General features: G+C 38.7%; 1 protein-coding gene across 9 annotated transcripts in view; it reads left to right on the top strand.

The window, feature by feature from the left end:
* Positions 1–13,237, top strand: part of Stk31 (serine/threonine kinase 31) — an 81,211-nt gene extending 67,974 nt beyond the window's left edge. For all 9 annotated transcript variants that reach the window (XM_076566764.1, XM_076566762.1, XM_076566765.1 and 6 more), the window contains 2 exons: positions 8,998–9,066; positions 12,854–13,237. In XM_076566764.1, coding sequence (XP_076422879.1) covers positions 8,998–9,066; positions 12,854–13,081 — 297 coding nt within the window. In that variant the 3' untranslated portion in view covers positions 13,082–13,237. The remainder of the gene's footprint in view (positions 1–8,997; positions 9,067–12,853) is intronic.
* The last annotated feature ends 4,027 nt before the right edge of the window (positions 13,238–17,264 follow it).

Genomic DNA, 17,264 nt, shown 5'->3' on the forward strand with positions numbered 1-17,264 from the left:
GGGGTTGGGATGGTGAGAATCTTCCTATTGAGTAGCATGCTGTTAAAGCCTCAGTTACCAAGTACCTCAGTGTGCAGAGACAAACTGCTTTAACAGTAACATAACACAATATCAATTTTAGCCCAGTTACATATCACCAATGATTGTAAACTGAAATAGAGAAATTTAGAGTATAGAATATTCTGTAAAGTTAAAAATTATCTAGGGTAAGTGTGGACAGAAATCAAAGAATGAGATTAAAAAATGGAAACAACTCCTCTATCCAAAGTAGAGGTAGAAAAGAAAGGGGCTAAGATACTCATGGGAAAAACTGATTTTAAAAATTACTATATGCTTTTAATTCCAGCATTGAGGAGGCAGAGGCAGGCAAATCTCTGTGAGTTCAAGACCAGCCCTGTTTATCTATTGAGTTATCGGCCAGCCTAGAACTAGTGTAGGGCTACGAAGTAAGACCCTGTCTTAAAAAGTTAGAAAAGGAAAAGCTATTAATTATTGATAAAAAGAAGGGAGGTATGGGGGGAGGGAAAGAGACAGGAACAGGAAAATGGAGAAAAAGAGGAAAGGTACAGGGGATGAAGTTTTTAGAAACATTAGGGCAAGTCGGCATGGTGGTGCATGCTTGAGATTCTAGCACTTAGGAGGGAGATACAAGAGACTCTGGCCAGACTCTCCAGGCCAGCCTGGGCTACACAGTCAGACCCTATTTTTAGAAAAACAAAACCAGAAACAAAGAATAAAACAAAGCAAATTCAGTAGAAGACAAAACAACAACAAAAACAACAGTCTAACTATATCCTCATTGCTGAGGAGGTAGAGGATGGAGACACTGCCTTTTCCTCAGGCATGTCATTTTCAGTTTATTTGCTATGAGATTGGGACTGGTGAGCCGTTTTTCTCTCCGATGGCCAAGCTGAGCTCTTCTCTGCCCTTCCTACCAGGGCTTCAGTGACCACTGCCAGGCTGAATTCTTGCCAGCATTTTCCCAGGTAGATTTGGAACTCTTTGAATGTAGAAACTACCCTCTAGCTCCTACTTGCTGAGTGTGTCTTCACTCAGTGTACATCCACTGTCAACAGAAGCATTCTACCCCCTGCATGTGTAGGTGTGGGATATGCTGGGGATAGGCCTTTACAGTTGTTCCTGGGACTCTGGGAGTGGAGGAAACAGTCAAGCCAAAGTAGTCTCTGCTGAGAGGGAAGGCATAGACAGTGAGTGATCCTGTGTGCTCTCTGCCTCAGCCTTCCTGCTCAGTCTTAGAAGCCACTTCGGCTCCTCCTCAGAGGTTGGGCAGCTTTTCTTTCAGCATGATTACATTTCCTACCACATAAACCTGAGTTCCAGGTCTGTCAAGTCCAAACCAGTTTACTGAGTCCCCAACTTCTCATTGTGATTGCTTATTCAGGCAGTGGAGATGGAGGAAGGCCTTTGTGGCTTGAAAATATAAATACCCAGCCACACCACTGATGAGCAATTTAGAAAATACACAGGCTCTTGTCCAGTGTCTGTTGTACAGGTCACTGACCTCCTGTTTTAATCTGTATTTCACAGAAGGCCAAATGGAGTACCCATGGGGCTTGCCATAGCTTTCCTTTCCTTTGTGCTTAAAGCCCTGCTGAAGATCAGTCTCCCTTTCTCTTCTCACTGCCTTGCCTGGTGCCCAGTGTTAGAGTTCCTGTTTCTTCTTCAGACCTGCTTTCTAGCTGCTATCGATGCTGGACTGCTGTGCTTTCCATGCTCTTGACCCTCCTTGCAACCATAAACCTGATACTTTATTTCATTATTCATGGAGACGTAGGTAAATCACCCCTCCCCCAAAGGGAAAAACCTGCAGTGAGTATTTCTAATCTAAATGAATTACAGTGAAAATAAATGAAGAACTCCAGATGATAACAGTTGTATTTGTCTTAAATTCTGGTGTGTTGATGACAAGCAGCAGTGATAGATTACAAGAAATAGTCAAATTTGTTTATACTTTTCCATTTCTAAACTCTTACAGAAGAATATACATATAGTCACTTACTATAGACAGCAGAACAGTCATACCTAGATTTATGTTTTCATCACTAAAGAATAATTTTTTATTATTCTTTATTTGTTTTAATTTTATTACTATTATTAAGAGATTTTCTATTCATTTTACATACCAACCACAGATTCCCTTGCCCTCCCTCCTTCAGCCCCCCAGTGTTCCCCTCCCAATCTACCTCCCATTCCCACTTCCTCCAAAGCAAGGTCTCCCATGGGGAGTCAGCAGAGCCTGGTATATTCAGTTGAGGCAGGTCCAAGCCCCTCCTCCCTGCACCAAGGCTACACAGAGTGTCCCACCATAGGCACTACGCTCCAAAAAGCCGGCTCATGCACTAGGGACAGGTCCCATTCCCACTGCCTGGGGGCCCCCTAAACAGTTCAAGCTAAACAACTGTCTTGCCTAGCCAGAGGGCCTAGTCCAGTACCATGGTGGCTTCTCAGCTACTGGTCCACAGTTCATGTGTTTCCACTAGTTTGGCTAGTTGTCTCTGTACTTTTTCCCATCATGGTCTTGATGTCCCTTTCTCATAGAATCCCTCCTTTCTCTCATCGATTGGACTCCTGGAGCTCAGCCTGGCATCCAGCCGTGTATCTCTGCATCTGCTTCCATCAGTCACTGGATGAGGGCTCTATGATGACAGTTAGGGAATTAGGCCCTCTGATAAACAGAGTAGGCCAGTTCAGGCACCCTCTCTGTCATGAACTGGCCCACTGGGGGTTCCACGACCGTAGGAGAACCAGGCCTTGGGTAGTCAGGAAGGCAAGGGTTTGGTGAGTGACAGACAGACAACACACTCAGAAGTGGTTTGAATCTGCTGCAATTTTACTTTTGTAAATCAGTATTTTATATACAGAAAAGAAAACTCACGTCATACAAGGAACAACAAGAACTTGGCAATAATTTAATTACATCATCTTTAAAAAACAGCAAGCACACAATTAATCGGTGCTAGACATATCCCTTTACCCACAAGAACTTTATGACCCAAAGAGCAGTCTGTGATTTTTAAACTTAATACAGTCCCTAGACTTGTGTAGACTTCTTGTGGTTGTAGCTATGTCTTTTATCTTATCTCAGCAGCTTTTTAGTTTATTATACATTTTTACTTTTTTGGTTCCCATGGCCCACTTAGCCAATTTGGATGCTGTAGACCCTCTCTAAGTCTTTAGTTTTTTACCACATATCTTTTTTTAATATAAAACATTTTTACCTGTTGGTATATGGACTCTTGTACTTTTACGCCTATAAGGGGAAGGGGTTTTGTTGTTGTCTTTAAGTTTCCCATGTTGAACTTCCTCAACAGAGGGGCCCACCATCTGTTTCCTATGAGATAACTTTTTTTTTTCCACCATAAATCACTTTACTTGGGATTCCTAAAGGATTCCTAGTGGGTGAGTGTTTATTCCCTAGAAGTGCCTGAACCTTTATACTTTTTTTATCTAGTGGCTTGGGGTATTTAAGAAATAGCTCATTCTGCTATATCTGATTAAGATCCGTGTCCAGCTTCCCCTTTTCCTCCATAGTTCACAACCCAAGCGTTTATTAATTTTGGCTGTGCTTCATAGATTAATTAGAACATTATATACAGAATCCATAGCCAAGGGAGCTCATGATCTGTGAAGCACATCTCTGAGAAGGAAGTATAACGCGGGCACTCTGCCAGGGACTTCCAGGGAGCTTAGTCCCGTAGGACACATATCTCCCATCCGATATTATTGACATAATTGTTCATGTCACACGGACAACACTGGAGTTGGTGTGGCACCTCTCGACTATTGCCAGTAGTCTATGGTGGATTCATCCTTTGGATTCCTGGGAACTTCCCTAGAACTCTGTTTCTCCCTATTCCCATGATGTCCTCATTTATCATGGCATCTCTTTTCTTGATCTCTCACTCTGTCCCTGTTCCAGCTTGAACCTCTTATTCCCCTATGTTCTTATCCTCCATTCCTTGCCCTCCATTACCCCCCTCACCCCCAGTTTGCTCATGTAGATCTCATCTATTTCTCCTTCACTGGGCGATCCATGTGTCCTTCCTAGGGTCCTCCCTGCTAGCTAGCTTCCCTAGAGCTGTGGGTTGCAATCTGGTTATCCTTTGCTTTACATCTAGTATCCACTTATAATTGAGTACATACCATGTTTGTCCTTCTGAGTCTGGGTTACCTCACTCAGGATGATATTTCCTAGTTCCATCCATTTGCCTGCAAATTTCATGCTGTCATTGTTTTTCTCTGCTGAGTAGTACTCCATTGTGTATATGTACCACATTTTCTTTATCTATTCTTCAGTTGACGGGCATATAGGTTGTTTCCAGGTTCTGGTTATTATGAATAATGCTGCTATGAACACAGTTGAGCATGTATGTGTCCTTGTGGTATGACTAAGCATTTCTAGATTTATGTTTTCACCAATAAAGAATGATAATTTTTTTTAGATTAAAAACCAAACCAAACCCTGCTTAGTGTTTTCTGCATTTCTGTCCTGTAAAATTGTACTATTTTTGTTTCTGGTCTTCATGTTTGTCTTGAATTGATTTTATATAAATTTTTAATGTAGTTATTACAGACTTCTTGTTTTCTTTTTTTCTCGATGCAGGCTTTCCCTCTGTGTAACTTTGTCCTGGAACTCCCTCTGTAGACCAGGCTAGCCTCGAACTCACAGAGAACCTCCTGCCTCTGCCTCCCGAGTGCTGGGATTAAAGGCGTGTACCACCACCAACCAGCTACAGACTTTTTATAAAGCTGATTTCCAACAAAAATTGGCACATGACATTTTCTTTTTTAAAATTCTTACTTATTTTATTTTTGAGATTATAATTCCAGCATGTCTCTATTCCCTTTCCACTCTACAAACCCTCCCACTTATCCCTTCACACTCTCCTTCAAATCCATGGCTTCCTTTCTTCACTATTTATTGCATGCAGATATGTATATTCATGTATACACATATTCTCTTAAATATAACCTGTTCAGTCCATATAATGCTACTTATAAATGTGTGTTTTCAGGGTTGGCCATTTGCACTGGACAACCAATTTGGTGTACTCTTCCCTGGGGAAGACCATCTCTCCTATTCACAGCTTTTCTCAGTTGCCTATAGTTCTTTGTTTAGGGTAGAGGCCTTGTGGACTTTTCCCTACCTACTTTGGCACACCCAGTAATGTTATCCTTGTTCAGCTTATGTTTGGGTCGTCATGTTGGTGAGACTTTTTGGATGTAGCTTCTGACATTACTAGAGACACAGTCTCTCAGCAAACTCTCTGATCCTTTGGCTCTTAGATCTTTTTGCCCCTCTTTTGCAATATTAACTGAGCCTTGGGTATGGGAGTGTTTTGTAGATAGATGTATTTGTTGGGATTGGGCTCTACAACTCTACATTTTGATTCACTGGTTTTCTGTAATGGTCTCCATCTGTTACAAACAGAAGTTGTTTTTGATGAGGGTGAAGACTACCTTATCTGTGTGTATAAGGACAAATATGTATAGATTGTTGTTGTTGGGGATTATGTTGGTTTAGTTAAGTAGTAGCTGTAGATTCTCCCAACAGTTGCGACTCTACTAGCACTGAGTCGTTAGCTAGGTTTCCAATACTAAGCATGGTTCCTTGTTGAGTGGGTCTTAAATTCAATTAGAGAGCTCGCTCTCTCTCTCTCTCTCTCTCTCTCTCTCTCTCTCTCTCTCTCTCTCTCTCTCTCTCTCTCTCTCTCTGTGTGTGTGTGTGTGTGTGTGTGAGACTATTGCACCTTCAGAGCTATCACATACTAGTGTTGATGTGCATTGCAGGTGTCATAGCTGGGCAAGGCTGTATTGCCCTTCTTTTGCAATATTAACTGAGCCTTAGGTGTGGGAGTGTTCTGTAGAGTTAACATTTTTATACAGTTCATTTACTTCTTTGGTTCAGTTTACTCCAAAGAAAACTGAATTTTTTTTTCAATTATGAATGAAATTTGTATCTTTTGACTTATTTCTCATCTTGTTATTCACACATACATACACACATATGAATGAAAGGCATATAGGGGTTTATATGTTTGTTTGTTTGTTTGTTTTTCAAGACAGTGTTTCTCTGTGTAACAGCTCTGGCTGTCCTGGAATTTTCTCTGTAAACCAGGCTGATCTCGAACTCACAGAGATCTGTCTGCCTCTGCCTCTTGAGTGCTGGGATTACAGGTGTGTGTCACCACCACTGGGCTTACATGTTAATTTTTAAATCCTGCCTCTTAGTTGACCGTGTTTATCACATCCAAGAATTTTCTAGGGGATTATTTGGAGTCTCTTTAGTATGTATAGAATCATATCACCTGTAATACACTTTGAATGTATTTTTCCTTTCCAACTTGTATCCCTTTTGTTTATAGTGCTCTTGCTAAGACTTAAGCACCGTATTGAATAAGAGTGGGTGAAGTGGATACTTGGTGTTGTTCTGATTTTAGTGGAAATGCATTTCGTTTTTCCTCAGTATGATATTGAATATCGGCTTATCATATATCACCTTAATTGTGTTGGCATATATTACTTCTTAGTCCCTTTAGGGCTTTTTATCCTGAAAGAATGTTGGGTTTTTGTCAGAAGCCTTTTCTGCATTCATTGAGATGATCATATGTTTTCTGTCTAAGTCTTTTTATTACATTTATTGATTTGAAAGTGATGAACCATGCTAGCATGTCTGGAATAAAGCTATGGTGAATGATCTTGATGTATTCTTGAATTTGGTTTGCAAATATTTTGTTAACTTTTGCATGTATGTTCTTCAGGTGTGTAATTTTATTTGTTGTTGTTGTGGCCTTGTTTGGTTTGGGTACAGCTAATCCTAGCTTCATGAATAGAATGTGTAGCACCTCTTCCATTTATTTTTAATGGAATAGTTTGAGAAGCATTGATATCAGCCTTTTGAAGGTCCTCCAGAAGTGCTTTTGTCCGTGGGCAACAACCAAGTGTACAAGTAGATTTCAGTGCTGAATGCATCTGGGTTTGGACCCTTTGAGTTCTGAGTTTTGTTTTTTTTTTTTTCATGGCTTCACTCTTGTTATCATAGTTCTGCTTAAATTATTTATGTCATCTTGGTTTAATTTTGGTAGGTAGTTTGTGTCTAGAAATTGATTTCTTTGAGATTTTCCAACTTGGTGAAATTTAAGTTCATAAATTATGGTCTAATGATTTTTAAAGAATTTCATTAGTAATTTTAGTAATGGTTCCCTTTTTATCTCTGATTTTTCTTAATTTGGGTCTTCTCTATCTTTTAGTTTGGTTGAGGGTTTTTTTCCTTATTGTTTTAAAGAACCAATTCTTTGTTTCATTGATTATTTATATTGCTTTTTGTTTGATTCCATTTAGACTTGATCTTATTTCTTTCTCTTTCTCTCTTCTCTCTCTCTCTCTCTCTCTCTCTCTCTCTCTCTCTCTCTCTCTCTCTCTCTCTCTCTCTCTCTCTCTCTCTCTTTTGAGATAGGGTCTCACTTTGTAGCCATGTCTGGCCTGGAACTTGCTATGTAGACCATACTGGCCAGAACTCACAGAGCTCCACCTACCTCTGCCTCCTAGGTACTGGTATTAAAGGTGTGCAGTACCATCACACCTAGCTTGATTTTATTTCTTTACATTACTGACTTGGGGTTTTTTTTCTTTTTTTTTCCCCCACCAAGGCCTTAATGTGTATCATTAATTTATTTATTTTAGATCTCTCAAGAAATTAAAAAGGGTAGTGATGATGAGTAAAAACTAGAGAGCTGACCAACCCAACTACCACCCAGGCCCAGAACCAGATGGGGTAGATGTTGGCCACCCCAACATCCACCCCATCTGTGAACTGTTGGAGCATGTGAAGGGGATCAACCTACAGATCCAAAACAGCAGGATCTCCATGACACAGGACAATGACAGGATGTCTGGGAGGAACCCCAGTGAGAGCAAATTATTGGTGGTGTGGGAGAAACCAGAGGGCTCCAGCCAGACCAAAGATGTGGTGCAATGAAAACTTACAAGTAAAGATGAATGGACTAAATGGTAAACTGTGTGTCTCAATGGGGCCCACTACAGCTTCCACAAGATTCTGCTTTTCTTTTCTTTTTTTCTTTTTGTTTTGTTTTGTATCTTTGTTTTGTTTTTGTTTTTTCTTTTAAATTTGGTTTTGTTTTGGGGAGAGTTTACAAGGGCAGGGGGCAGATGCAAGGGGGCAGGGAGATAAATGGGATTGGAATGCATGGTGTGAAACCCACAAAGAACTGATAAAAGTTAAAAAAAAAAAGTAGTCTTACTCATTTTGTTTCAAGTGAGTATTTTGCCTGCATGTATGATATGCAGCGTGTGTGTGTGGTCCTGTAGAAGTCAGAAGAGGGCACTGCTTGCTGGAACTGTAGTTAGAGTGTGAACCACTATATGGGTCCTGGGAATAGATCCCATCTAGCTCCTAGAACATTTTCTTAGAAAGCAAGGAAGTATTACAGTGTTTATTTATGGTATGTCTATCAACTAATCAACATTGTAGGTGCCTCAGGAGCTATTTGGTTATTTGTGCAAGTAATTTTACTAAGTGTTTTTATCCTACATGAGAAATATGCTTTTTTATGAGCTTTTCTCTATTCACCAGAATCTAGTGGCATCTAGTTTTTAGACATTGTGGTATGATGTTATAATCTACAAAGTGTTGGATTTTATTCCTGGTTATCCCAAGGTATATGCAATGGGCTATTGGTTGATTATATATGAAAGTGATCCAGCGTAGACTCTCTAGGATTAGTATTTAACACTAATTAAACCTTCCTAATGCTGTGACCCTTTAATACGGTTTCCTCATGTTGTGGTAACCCCAACCATAAAATTATTTTGTTGCTACTTTATAACTGTAAATTTGCTACTGTTAGGAATTGTAATGTAAATATCTGATATGCAGAATATCTAATATTTGACCTTGGTTAAGAATCACTGATTTAGATACTTCTAGAGTCTACTTACTTTTGTGTTCTTTTATAGCTTTCTGTTCAAAGTCAGGAGTTTGAGACAAATGAAGATGGAGTCCCAAAAGTGGATCAATTTCATTTGGTAGGTTTCCATTGGCTATTTACTCATTTGAAATGTGTAATAATATAAATTTATAAGTATTTGATTGAAAGTGTTCTCAATTTTTACAAAAATTTAAATGAACATTAGTAATGAGGTGTTGAAGAAAATTTAAGTACCCTACTTATACTACTGCCAGATAATTAACAAATCATATATGTAATAAGAAAATATAGTGCTTATTATATATTTCAAGGATATTTTGTTTTGAAATGAGTGTTTTACTCTTTTTTTGTAAGTGCCTAATTATATCTTTTTTTAAAAAAATTCATATATGTCATTGATATGGCTTTGTCATCCATATATGTTTTCAGCCAACTTATTTTGAGCACTTGTCTGGTACCAGGAATTGAACTAGTTACTAGGGCTACCAAGATTGGAGCAGGAAGTGAATGTAATCTTGCCCAAGCTCTTTTTCTTGACTAACTACAATTGTTTTTTTGGTATCTTTCTGCTTTGCTTTTTTGCTCTCTTGCATTGTAGATCTGGATGAGAAAAGTTACCAGTAGCCATTCCATACGGCTTGAATGCTCTTCTCTCTTGAGATTTCCTCCACCAAATACATTAGTGCATCACTCCTGTATTTCGGACTCTCCTTGCACTCACTTTCTGCCCATATCCTGAGAACCTATCAGATTATTATTATTATTATTATTATTATTACTACTAGACTGTCACATAGATGGCATTGTCTTAGGGTTTCTATTGCTGTGAAGAGACACGATGACCATGACAATTCTTATAAAGGAAACCATTTAATTGGGGCTGGCTTACAGTTTCTGAGCTTTAGTTCATTGTCATCATGGTGGGTGGCATGAAGCCAGACATGGTACTGGAGAAGGAGCTGAGAATTCTACATGTTGATCCGCAGGCAGCAAAAGCAGCTATGTCCACACTGGATATAGCTTGAGCAAAGGAGACCTCTATGCCTGCCCCCACAGTGACACACTTCCTCTAACAAGGCTACACCTACTCTAACAAAGCCACACCTTCTAATAGTGCCACTCCTTATTGGGGGCCATTTCCTTTCAAAGCACCACAGGCATCTAGCCCACTTCACAGTAAGAATCCTGTTCCCCTCTGAAACCTCACGGACCAGCTGCCACTGTCCAATTTCCTTTTCCTTATCTTCTTAACTTTACTAGAAGCCCAGTATGCTCTGCTTTCAGCACTCGAGGGGATTTAAACACCAAGTTCTAAACTCTTCCACATCCTTCCTGTGAACCAGTTCCAGAGACCCAGGAACCACAGGGTCAGGTTTATCACAGCATTGCTCCTGATTTCAGGACTGATTTTCTTTTTTACTCTTTTTCATTGCTGTGAACAAATACATGCCAAGAAGCAATTTAAGAAAGGAAAGGTTCAGGAGGTATTTTTCAGTTGAAGTCTTTTTTATCATGGTTCGTTCATAGTTGGCAAAAAATCTTCTTAAATTTTTGATGCGTCTTCAAATTTAGTCAGATATGGCATATCTTCCAGTAAAACTTTAAAAAACTTAAAAATGGCTTTAAAAAGAGATAACAAACCTTACAGTTTATCCACTGATTATAACTTAATGGTTTTTAGTATAGTCATATGTGTCTGACCAGCACCATAAACTCACTACATTGTATGTGCTACCTCTAAGTATCTGCATTTCTTGACTTCAGTCTTAATCAACCACTATGCTATTCTAGGCATTCATATTAATGGAATCATAATTAATGGGTATAGTGTGCTTTGCTTTCACTTAGCATGCTTTTAAGGTTCATACACGTTCTAATATTAGTATTTCATCCCTTTCATGGATAAGTAATATTCCAGTGATAGATTTACCACAGTTTATTGATACCTTTCTATTTATGAACATTGAGTTATATATGCCTTTTGGTTATTATAGAAAATGACACAAATATTTATATATAAACATTTGAGCACACGTTTCATTTCTCTTGGGTATATACCTAGTAGTAGAATTACTGGGACTTGTAGCAACTGTTTATTTAGTAGTTTGAAGACTTACTAGATTCCAAAGCAGTTATTTTACATTTGTAGTAGCAGTATATGAGAGCTTCAGTTTTTCTATATTAACACTGGCTATAAGACTTTTTGATTCTAGCCATCATAATGGGAGTACTATCTCACAGTCTTCATTTAGATTTGTGGTATCTTCCTCAGAGAATTGCCTATGCAGACTCTTACTTTGTTTTTTACATTTTAAAAATTGGGTTGCCCTTTGATTTTTAAAAATTAATGGTTGCTTATGTATTCTAGAAAAAAATAACTTGTTGGGCACGTGGTTTGCAAATATTTTACCTCATCCTGTGAGTGGTATTCTTATTTCCTTGATAGTGTCATTTGAAGCATGAGAGTTTGTAATTTTCATGAAGTACAACTTTCTCTATTGTTGCTTGTACTTTGGGGATTATTTTCAAGAGTTCTTTGCCAAGTATAAAATTGTAAAGATTTACCTCTATATTTATTTCTTACATTTATATAATTTAAGGTTTTATATTTAGATCTTTGATCTATTTTGAATTAAATTGTTGTCTATTTTAAGAGGTAACATTCCAGTTTCAATCTTCTGCCTGTGCCTATCTATCCCAGCACCATTTGTGGAAAAGACTGTTTTGTAATCATTAAATGGTCATGTCATTCTTGTCAAAACCAGTAGATTGTTGTGTGGGTTTCTTTCTAGATGCTGAATTTTCTGCCACTGTCTTACAGATGCTCCTCAATTATGATAGGATTATGTCCTTATAAACCCATTGTAAGTTTAAAATGCATATGGTCCACATTACCTGCAGAATTTATAGCTTAGTATACTGTGCACTGCAGAACATTGTTTGATTATCTTGATCAAGCTGATTTAGTGATCACATGCTGATTTAGAGTGCAGATCACTGAGGATGTCCAGCATCCATGAGAGTGTTATACTACGTATTGCTAAAATACAAGTCCTACCATCAGGAGTCAAGGACTGACTGCTTGTGTCTGTTCCTTTTCTGGTATCATGTTATCTTGATTACTGCTATAGAGATTTGAAATTGAGAAATGTGAATTGTTACACTTTGTTCTTTTTAAAGAGGGTCAGGATTATTATTATGATTCGTAAAATTCAGAGATAGTTTGTCAATGTCTACAAAGAAGTTGATTATCCAATAAGGATTGTTTTCAAGCTTTGGCCCCTTATCAGTGTTTTTTTTTTTTTTTTTTTTTTTTTTTTTGTGTGTGTGTGTGTGTGTTAAGATTTATTTATTTATTATGTACACAGAAGGGGGCGCCAGATCTCATTACAGATGGTTGTGAGCCACTATGTGGTTGCTGGGAATTGAACTCAGGACCTTTGGAAGAGCAGTCAGTGCTCTTAACCTCTGAGCCATTAAACATTGGATGTTTTCCCATTTATCTAGACCTTTGATTTCCTTCAACTGTATCTTGTAGTCTTCAAAGTATATGCTTTGAAACTATTTTAATTATTCTTAACTATTAGTTCTAATAATTTTAGTGGATTTCTTAATGCTTTAACATAGCTCTGTACCATTTGCAAATAGAGATGGTATTTCCCCAGTAAATAAATTTTTTTTTATTACTGTAGCTATCTCTTTCCAATGAAATGTAGCTGAACTAGGAAAGAATCAATAAAAATCCAAATAAAAAACTAATGTTAGCCTATGTCAGTAACTAAAAGTGGTTTTTAAAAATTGAATCTTTTATCATTACAGATTTGTTTTTTTTACCCTTAGTTTTGTTTTGGATTCTTTTAAAAAATGTTTCTCTTTCCTTACAGGATGATAATGTCAAATCCCTCCTCTGTAGCTTGATATATTTCAGAAGTTCAATGACTGCTGAGCAGGTTTTGAATGCTGAATGTTTCTTGCTTTCAAAAGGGAAATCAATTCCAAACCCAGAAAAAGAGATTGAGTATGTTCAGCATAACAAAGAAGATGAATCAAAGATGGAGAGCTTGGATAGATACATAGAAAGACAAGAAATGCTGACACCAACCCTTGACTGACAAGTAGTTCTCTATTATTGCTGTACATGTCCCTTTGAAAACATTGTTCTGTTTGTTTGCTAGACAAAAAGGTGTGTAAATGTTCCAGAACTAGTTGTATTGCATCTTTGTATTTGGATTGTAAAAAATAAAAAATGTTTTGGTTGTGCCTGAAAATCACTCATATTCTTTGAAATTTTGCCAAACTTAGCATTGTTGTGGAAAGGGTTTCTGTTTGGACTTACTAAAATTAAGTCATTAGAGTGTTAGTACAAGTCTGTTGACATATGCTAGTTGGTAGTGATAAAGGCTGAGGTTTTTAGAAACAAAGGATATTTGGCATCTGTTTTGTATCTAGTTCTGGCAACATAAAGACAAATTAAAATGTCCTTTATACTTATATGGCCCACAGTTTGAAAATTTTCAAAGTTTAGAGAGATCTTGATAATGCAGTACAGAAATATCCAGAGATAGCAAGAAGGAAGCTTCCTGGTTTGTACCAACTTGATTTCTTCATGTCCTGCAACTACAATGTGTTGTAATTTCCATAATAGTATCTTAATATCAAGTTCTGGTGAGCACCCAAGGGCAAAGACAATAATAGCCTATATATTTTTTTGGCATCTCTATGCCTGACAAACAACTTCAGAATGCTCTCTCTCTGTGTGTGTGTGTGTGTGTGTGTGTGTGTGTGTGTGTGTGTGTGTGTGTGTAGATGTAACGGTCTTATTAAATAAGGAACACAGAGCCAAATGCAGAGTTAAAAGCCGAAGAGGTCAGAGAGTAGCTAAAAACTGCCTTCTTACCCTTTGTTGCCACTGCCGTCCTTCCCCTCAGAAAGAGACCTACTTCCTGTCTATCTGTCTTTTTATTGACTTTCTGTTCTGCCTTCTCATTGGTTGTAAACCCAACCACATGACCTCGTCACTGCCTGTCTATACAGACCTCTCAGTCTTCTATGGTTGGTATTGAGATTAAAGGCATATGTCTCCATGCTGACTATGTCCTTGAACACACAGAGATCTGCCTATCATGTGATCAGGATTAAGGGCGTGTGCTACCATTGCCAGACTTCCGCTATGGCTTGCTAATAGTTCTGTCCTCCAAGCACTTTTATTTATTAACATACAAATGAAATCACATTTCAGCACAAATAAAATATCACCGTGTGTGTGTGTGTGTGTGTGTGTGTGTGTGTGTTTGTGTTTCCCTACTTCTGATTTGTTTGTCTAGGATTATTTATTCCTTTGCTATCCTAGTTGTGGTTAGCTCTTCAGGTTGAAGTTTTGTGCCCAGTTTTTTTAGATTTAACATTTTCTTTGGACAAGGTATCCATTACTTCTGTCTTGCCTTCAATGTCTGAGATTTCCTTTCTCTCATCATATGTATTCTGTTTGAGAGGATTGCCTCTGCAGTTCTTACTGAGTTCCTAAAAATATCATTTCCAGGTTCCCTTGAGTTTGAGTTTTCTTTATGGATTCTATTTCCACTTTTGATTTCATTTCCTTCCACTGCTTGTTTCTGTTTTATAGATTTCTTTAAGATATTAATTCATTTCCTCTTTAAGCACTTCTATCCTATTCAAAAAGGCTATTTGAAGATTCTTGTCTTGTGTTTCATATATGGTGCATTTGTTAGGGCCAACTATAGTAGAGTTCTGGGCTCTAGTGGAGACATCTTGTTTTGGCTGCTACTGAGTGTGTTTTTTCAGTGGCATCTGGGTTCGGGATGATTCAGCTTCTAGATGCTATTATCTTGTCTTTGAGGGGGTGTATGTTTTGTTGTCTTCTGTGGATCTTAGAAGGATGTGGTAGATGGGTATTGCCAGGTAGGGAATTGTTTTGGGATCCTGCTAGAAATGGTGACTAGGGTTTCTGACAAGAATGTCCCTCTTGGAATTGGGAGCTGACACTTAGAATTGGGGATGAGCTAGAGGCAGAGGTTTGGGGGGTGGTTAGGTTATCTACAGGAGGTAGGAAAACAGAGGGCTCACCAGAATCTACGTTGTCCCCTGAGAATTGGGGCAGAGAGTGAGGAGAGGCCACAACAGGTGACTGCTACAGAGCTGGACGTGAGACTGGAGACCTGGATTGGAGGAGAGGAGGGAGAGTGAAGACCTGAAGCTTGTCTACCTGCCCACTGGCCTCCTTGCTTCTCTGGCAGGCTGAGCTGGCAGGTCCAGGGAAGGCCTCCTGGAGTTATGGCCTGAGACAAGGGCATGATTGGAGAGGATGATTGGAGGGGTAGATCTGCATGGTCCGCTGGAGATGGGAGCAGAGAGGAAGGGGAGGCCTCATCAGGTGCTGTGCTACAGAACTGGGTGTGAGTCTGGGTCATTGGATTTGGAGAAAGGAGAGAGTGGTGAAGATCTCCAGTTAGCCTACCTGCTTCTCTGGCCAGTGTGGCTAGTGAGGTTACCCTTCATGTTTCTTGTAGAATATATCTTGTAGAAATTTATTCTTTCAGCTTTTGCTGATCTGAGAATGTCTTTCTCTCACTTTCATTCCCCCCTCCCTTTTAGCATGGCAATAAATATTTTAATTTTGTTGCATTATTTTTATGATAACAAAGAAGTTTCAAGTTTAGTTCCTTTTTTGTTTGCTATTTGAATACAAAGCTAAGCCACAACAGATACAACCAATACAGTTTATTGTAGATGTAACCATCTTGTTAAATAAGAAACACAGAGCCAATGCAGAGATGAAAGCCCAAGAGGTCAGAGTAATAGCTAAGCACTAAAAACCTTACCCTTCACTGCTGCAGCTATCCTCCTCAGCAAGTGCGCTACTTCCTGTGTATCTGTCTTTATATAGACTTTCTGTTCTACCTTCTCATTGGTTGTAAACCCAACCACATGACCTCCTCGTCACTGTCCATCTATACAGACCTCCAGGTCTTCTATGGTTGGTATTGAGATTAAAGGCGTGTGTCTCCACGATGGCTGTATCCTTGAACACACAGAGATTTGCCTGTCATGTGATCGTGATTAAGGGTGTGTTGTACCACTGCCAGACTTCTGCTATGGCTTGCTATTAACTCTGACCCCCAGGCAACTTTATTTATTAACATATGAATAAAATCACATTTCAGTACAAATAAAATATCACCATAATTTATATTACACTTAAACCCTCCTGTTGCATCCTCTGCTATGTCTGACCACTGACAGGGCTAGCACATGGTTTGGGGAAGACTTTCCTAGGTCTAGGTGATAAGTCACCATCATGAGGCTGGGGGATGGCCAAAGGTGTTGGGAGAGGGGTAGATTCTCATGCCTGGCTCCTGAGCCCCAGCCTCCAGACTGAAGGTTGTTCCAGGCTTTCTCTTGGGCCACCATCCAGCTCCAAAATTGTGATACAGAGATTTATTATTAGTTTTGAATACTGGGCCTTAGCTTGGCTCTTATTTTAATCTGTATTTCTTTGTCTATGTTTGCCTTGGGGCTTCTTCCTTTTTCCACTCTGTATATCTTAATTTCATTCTGTCTCCATGTCGGGCTGACAGTTGCTTGCTTTCTGGCCCTGGGTGTGTTGCTCTCTTTCTCCCCCATTCTCTTCTCTCTTCTCTCAAGCCTTCATTTCTCCTCCCATGTATTCTCTCTGCTGCCAGCTCTGCCTATCCCTCTCCTGCCTAGCTATTGGCCATCCTGATTTTTATTAGATCAATCAGGTGCCTTAGGCAGGCAAGGTGAAACAAATGTAGCACATCTTTACATAATTAAAGAAATGCAGAATAAACAAAGGTAACACATCTTTAAATCGTTTACAAAGGCAGCAAAAACCAAAGAAACTCACCTATACACAGTTAAAGTAATATTCTGTAGCACAAACTAATGTAGCACATCTTTACATAGTTTTAATATTTTACAACATTTCCCCCTTTTTGTATAAATCAAAAGAAGAGGTTTTAACTTTAACATAGTTAGACTATATACAATAAGAACAGTTATCAAGTAAGAATTACATTTACAATATCCAGTCCATTTGTATTTGGCAAATTCAGAGAAAATACTCCATTATTAATCCTACGTTCATGAGTCCAAAGTTTTGTACCTAATTTACTTTATATCATAACTAAGGAAATCTATAACTATGACTATATAATCTTCAACTCCATCAAAGAATGATAGGATATTATACGAAGAAGCAGGAAGTACATACAGTAAAGCCACTTCCAAAACTGTAGAAATGACAGAGAAGCTGGC

The sequence above is a fragment of the Peromyscus maniculatus genome, chromosome 3, assembly GCF_049852395.1.
Source record: "Peromyscus maniculatus bairdii isolate BWxNUB_F1_BW_parent chromosome 3, HU_Pman_BW_mat_3.1, whole genome shotgun sequence".
NCBI classification, from domain to species: domain Eukaryota; kingdom Metazoa; phylum Chordata; class Mammalia; order Rodentia; family Cricetidae; genus Peromyscus; species Peromyscus maniculatus.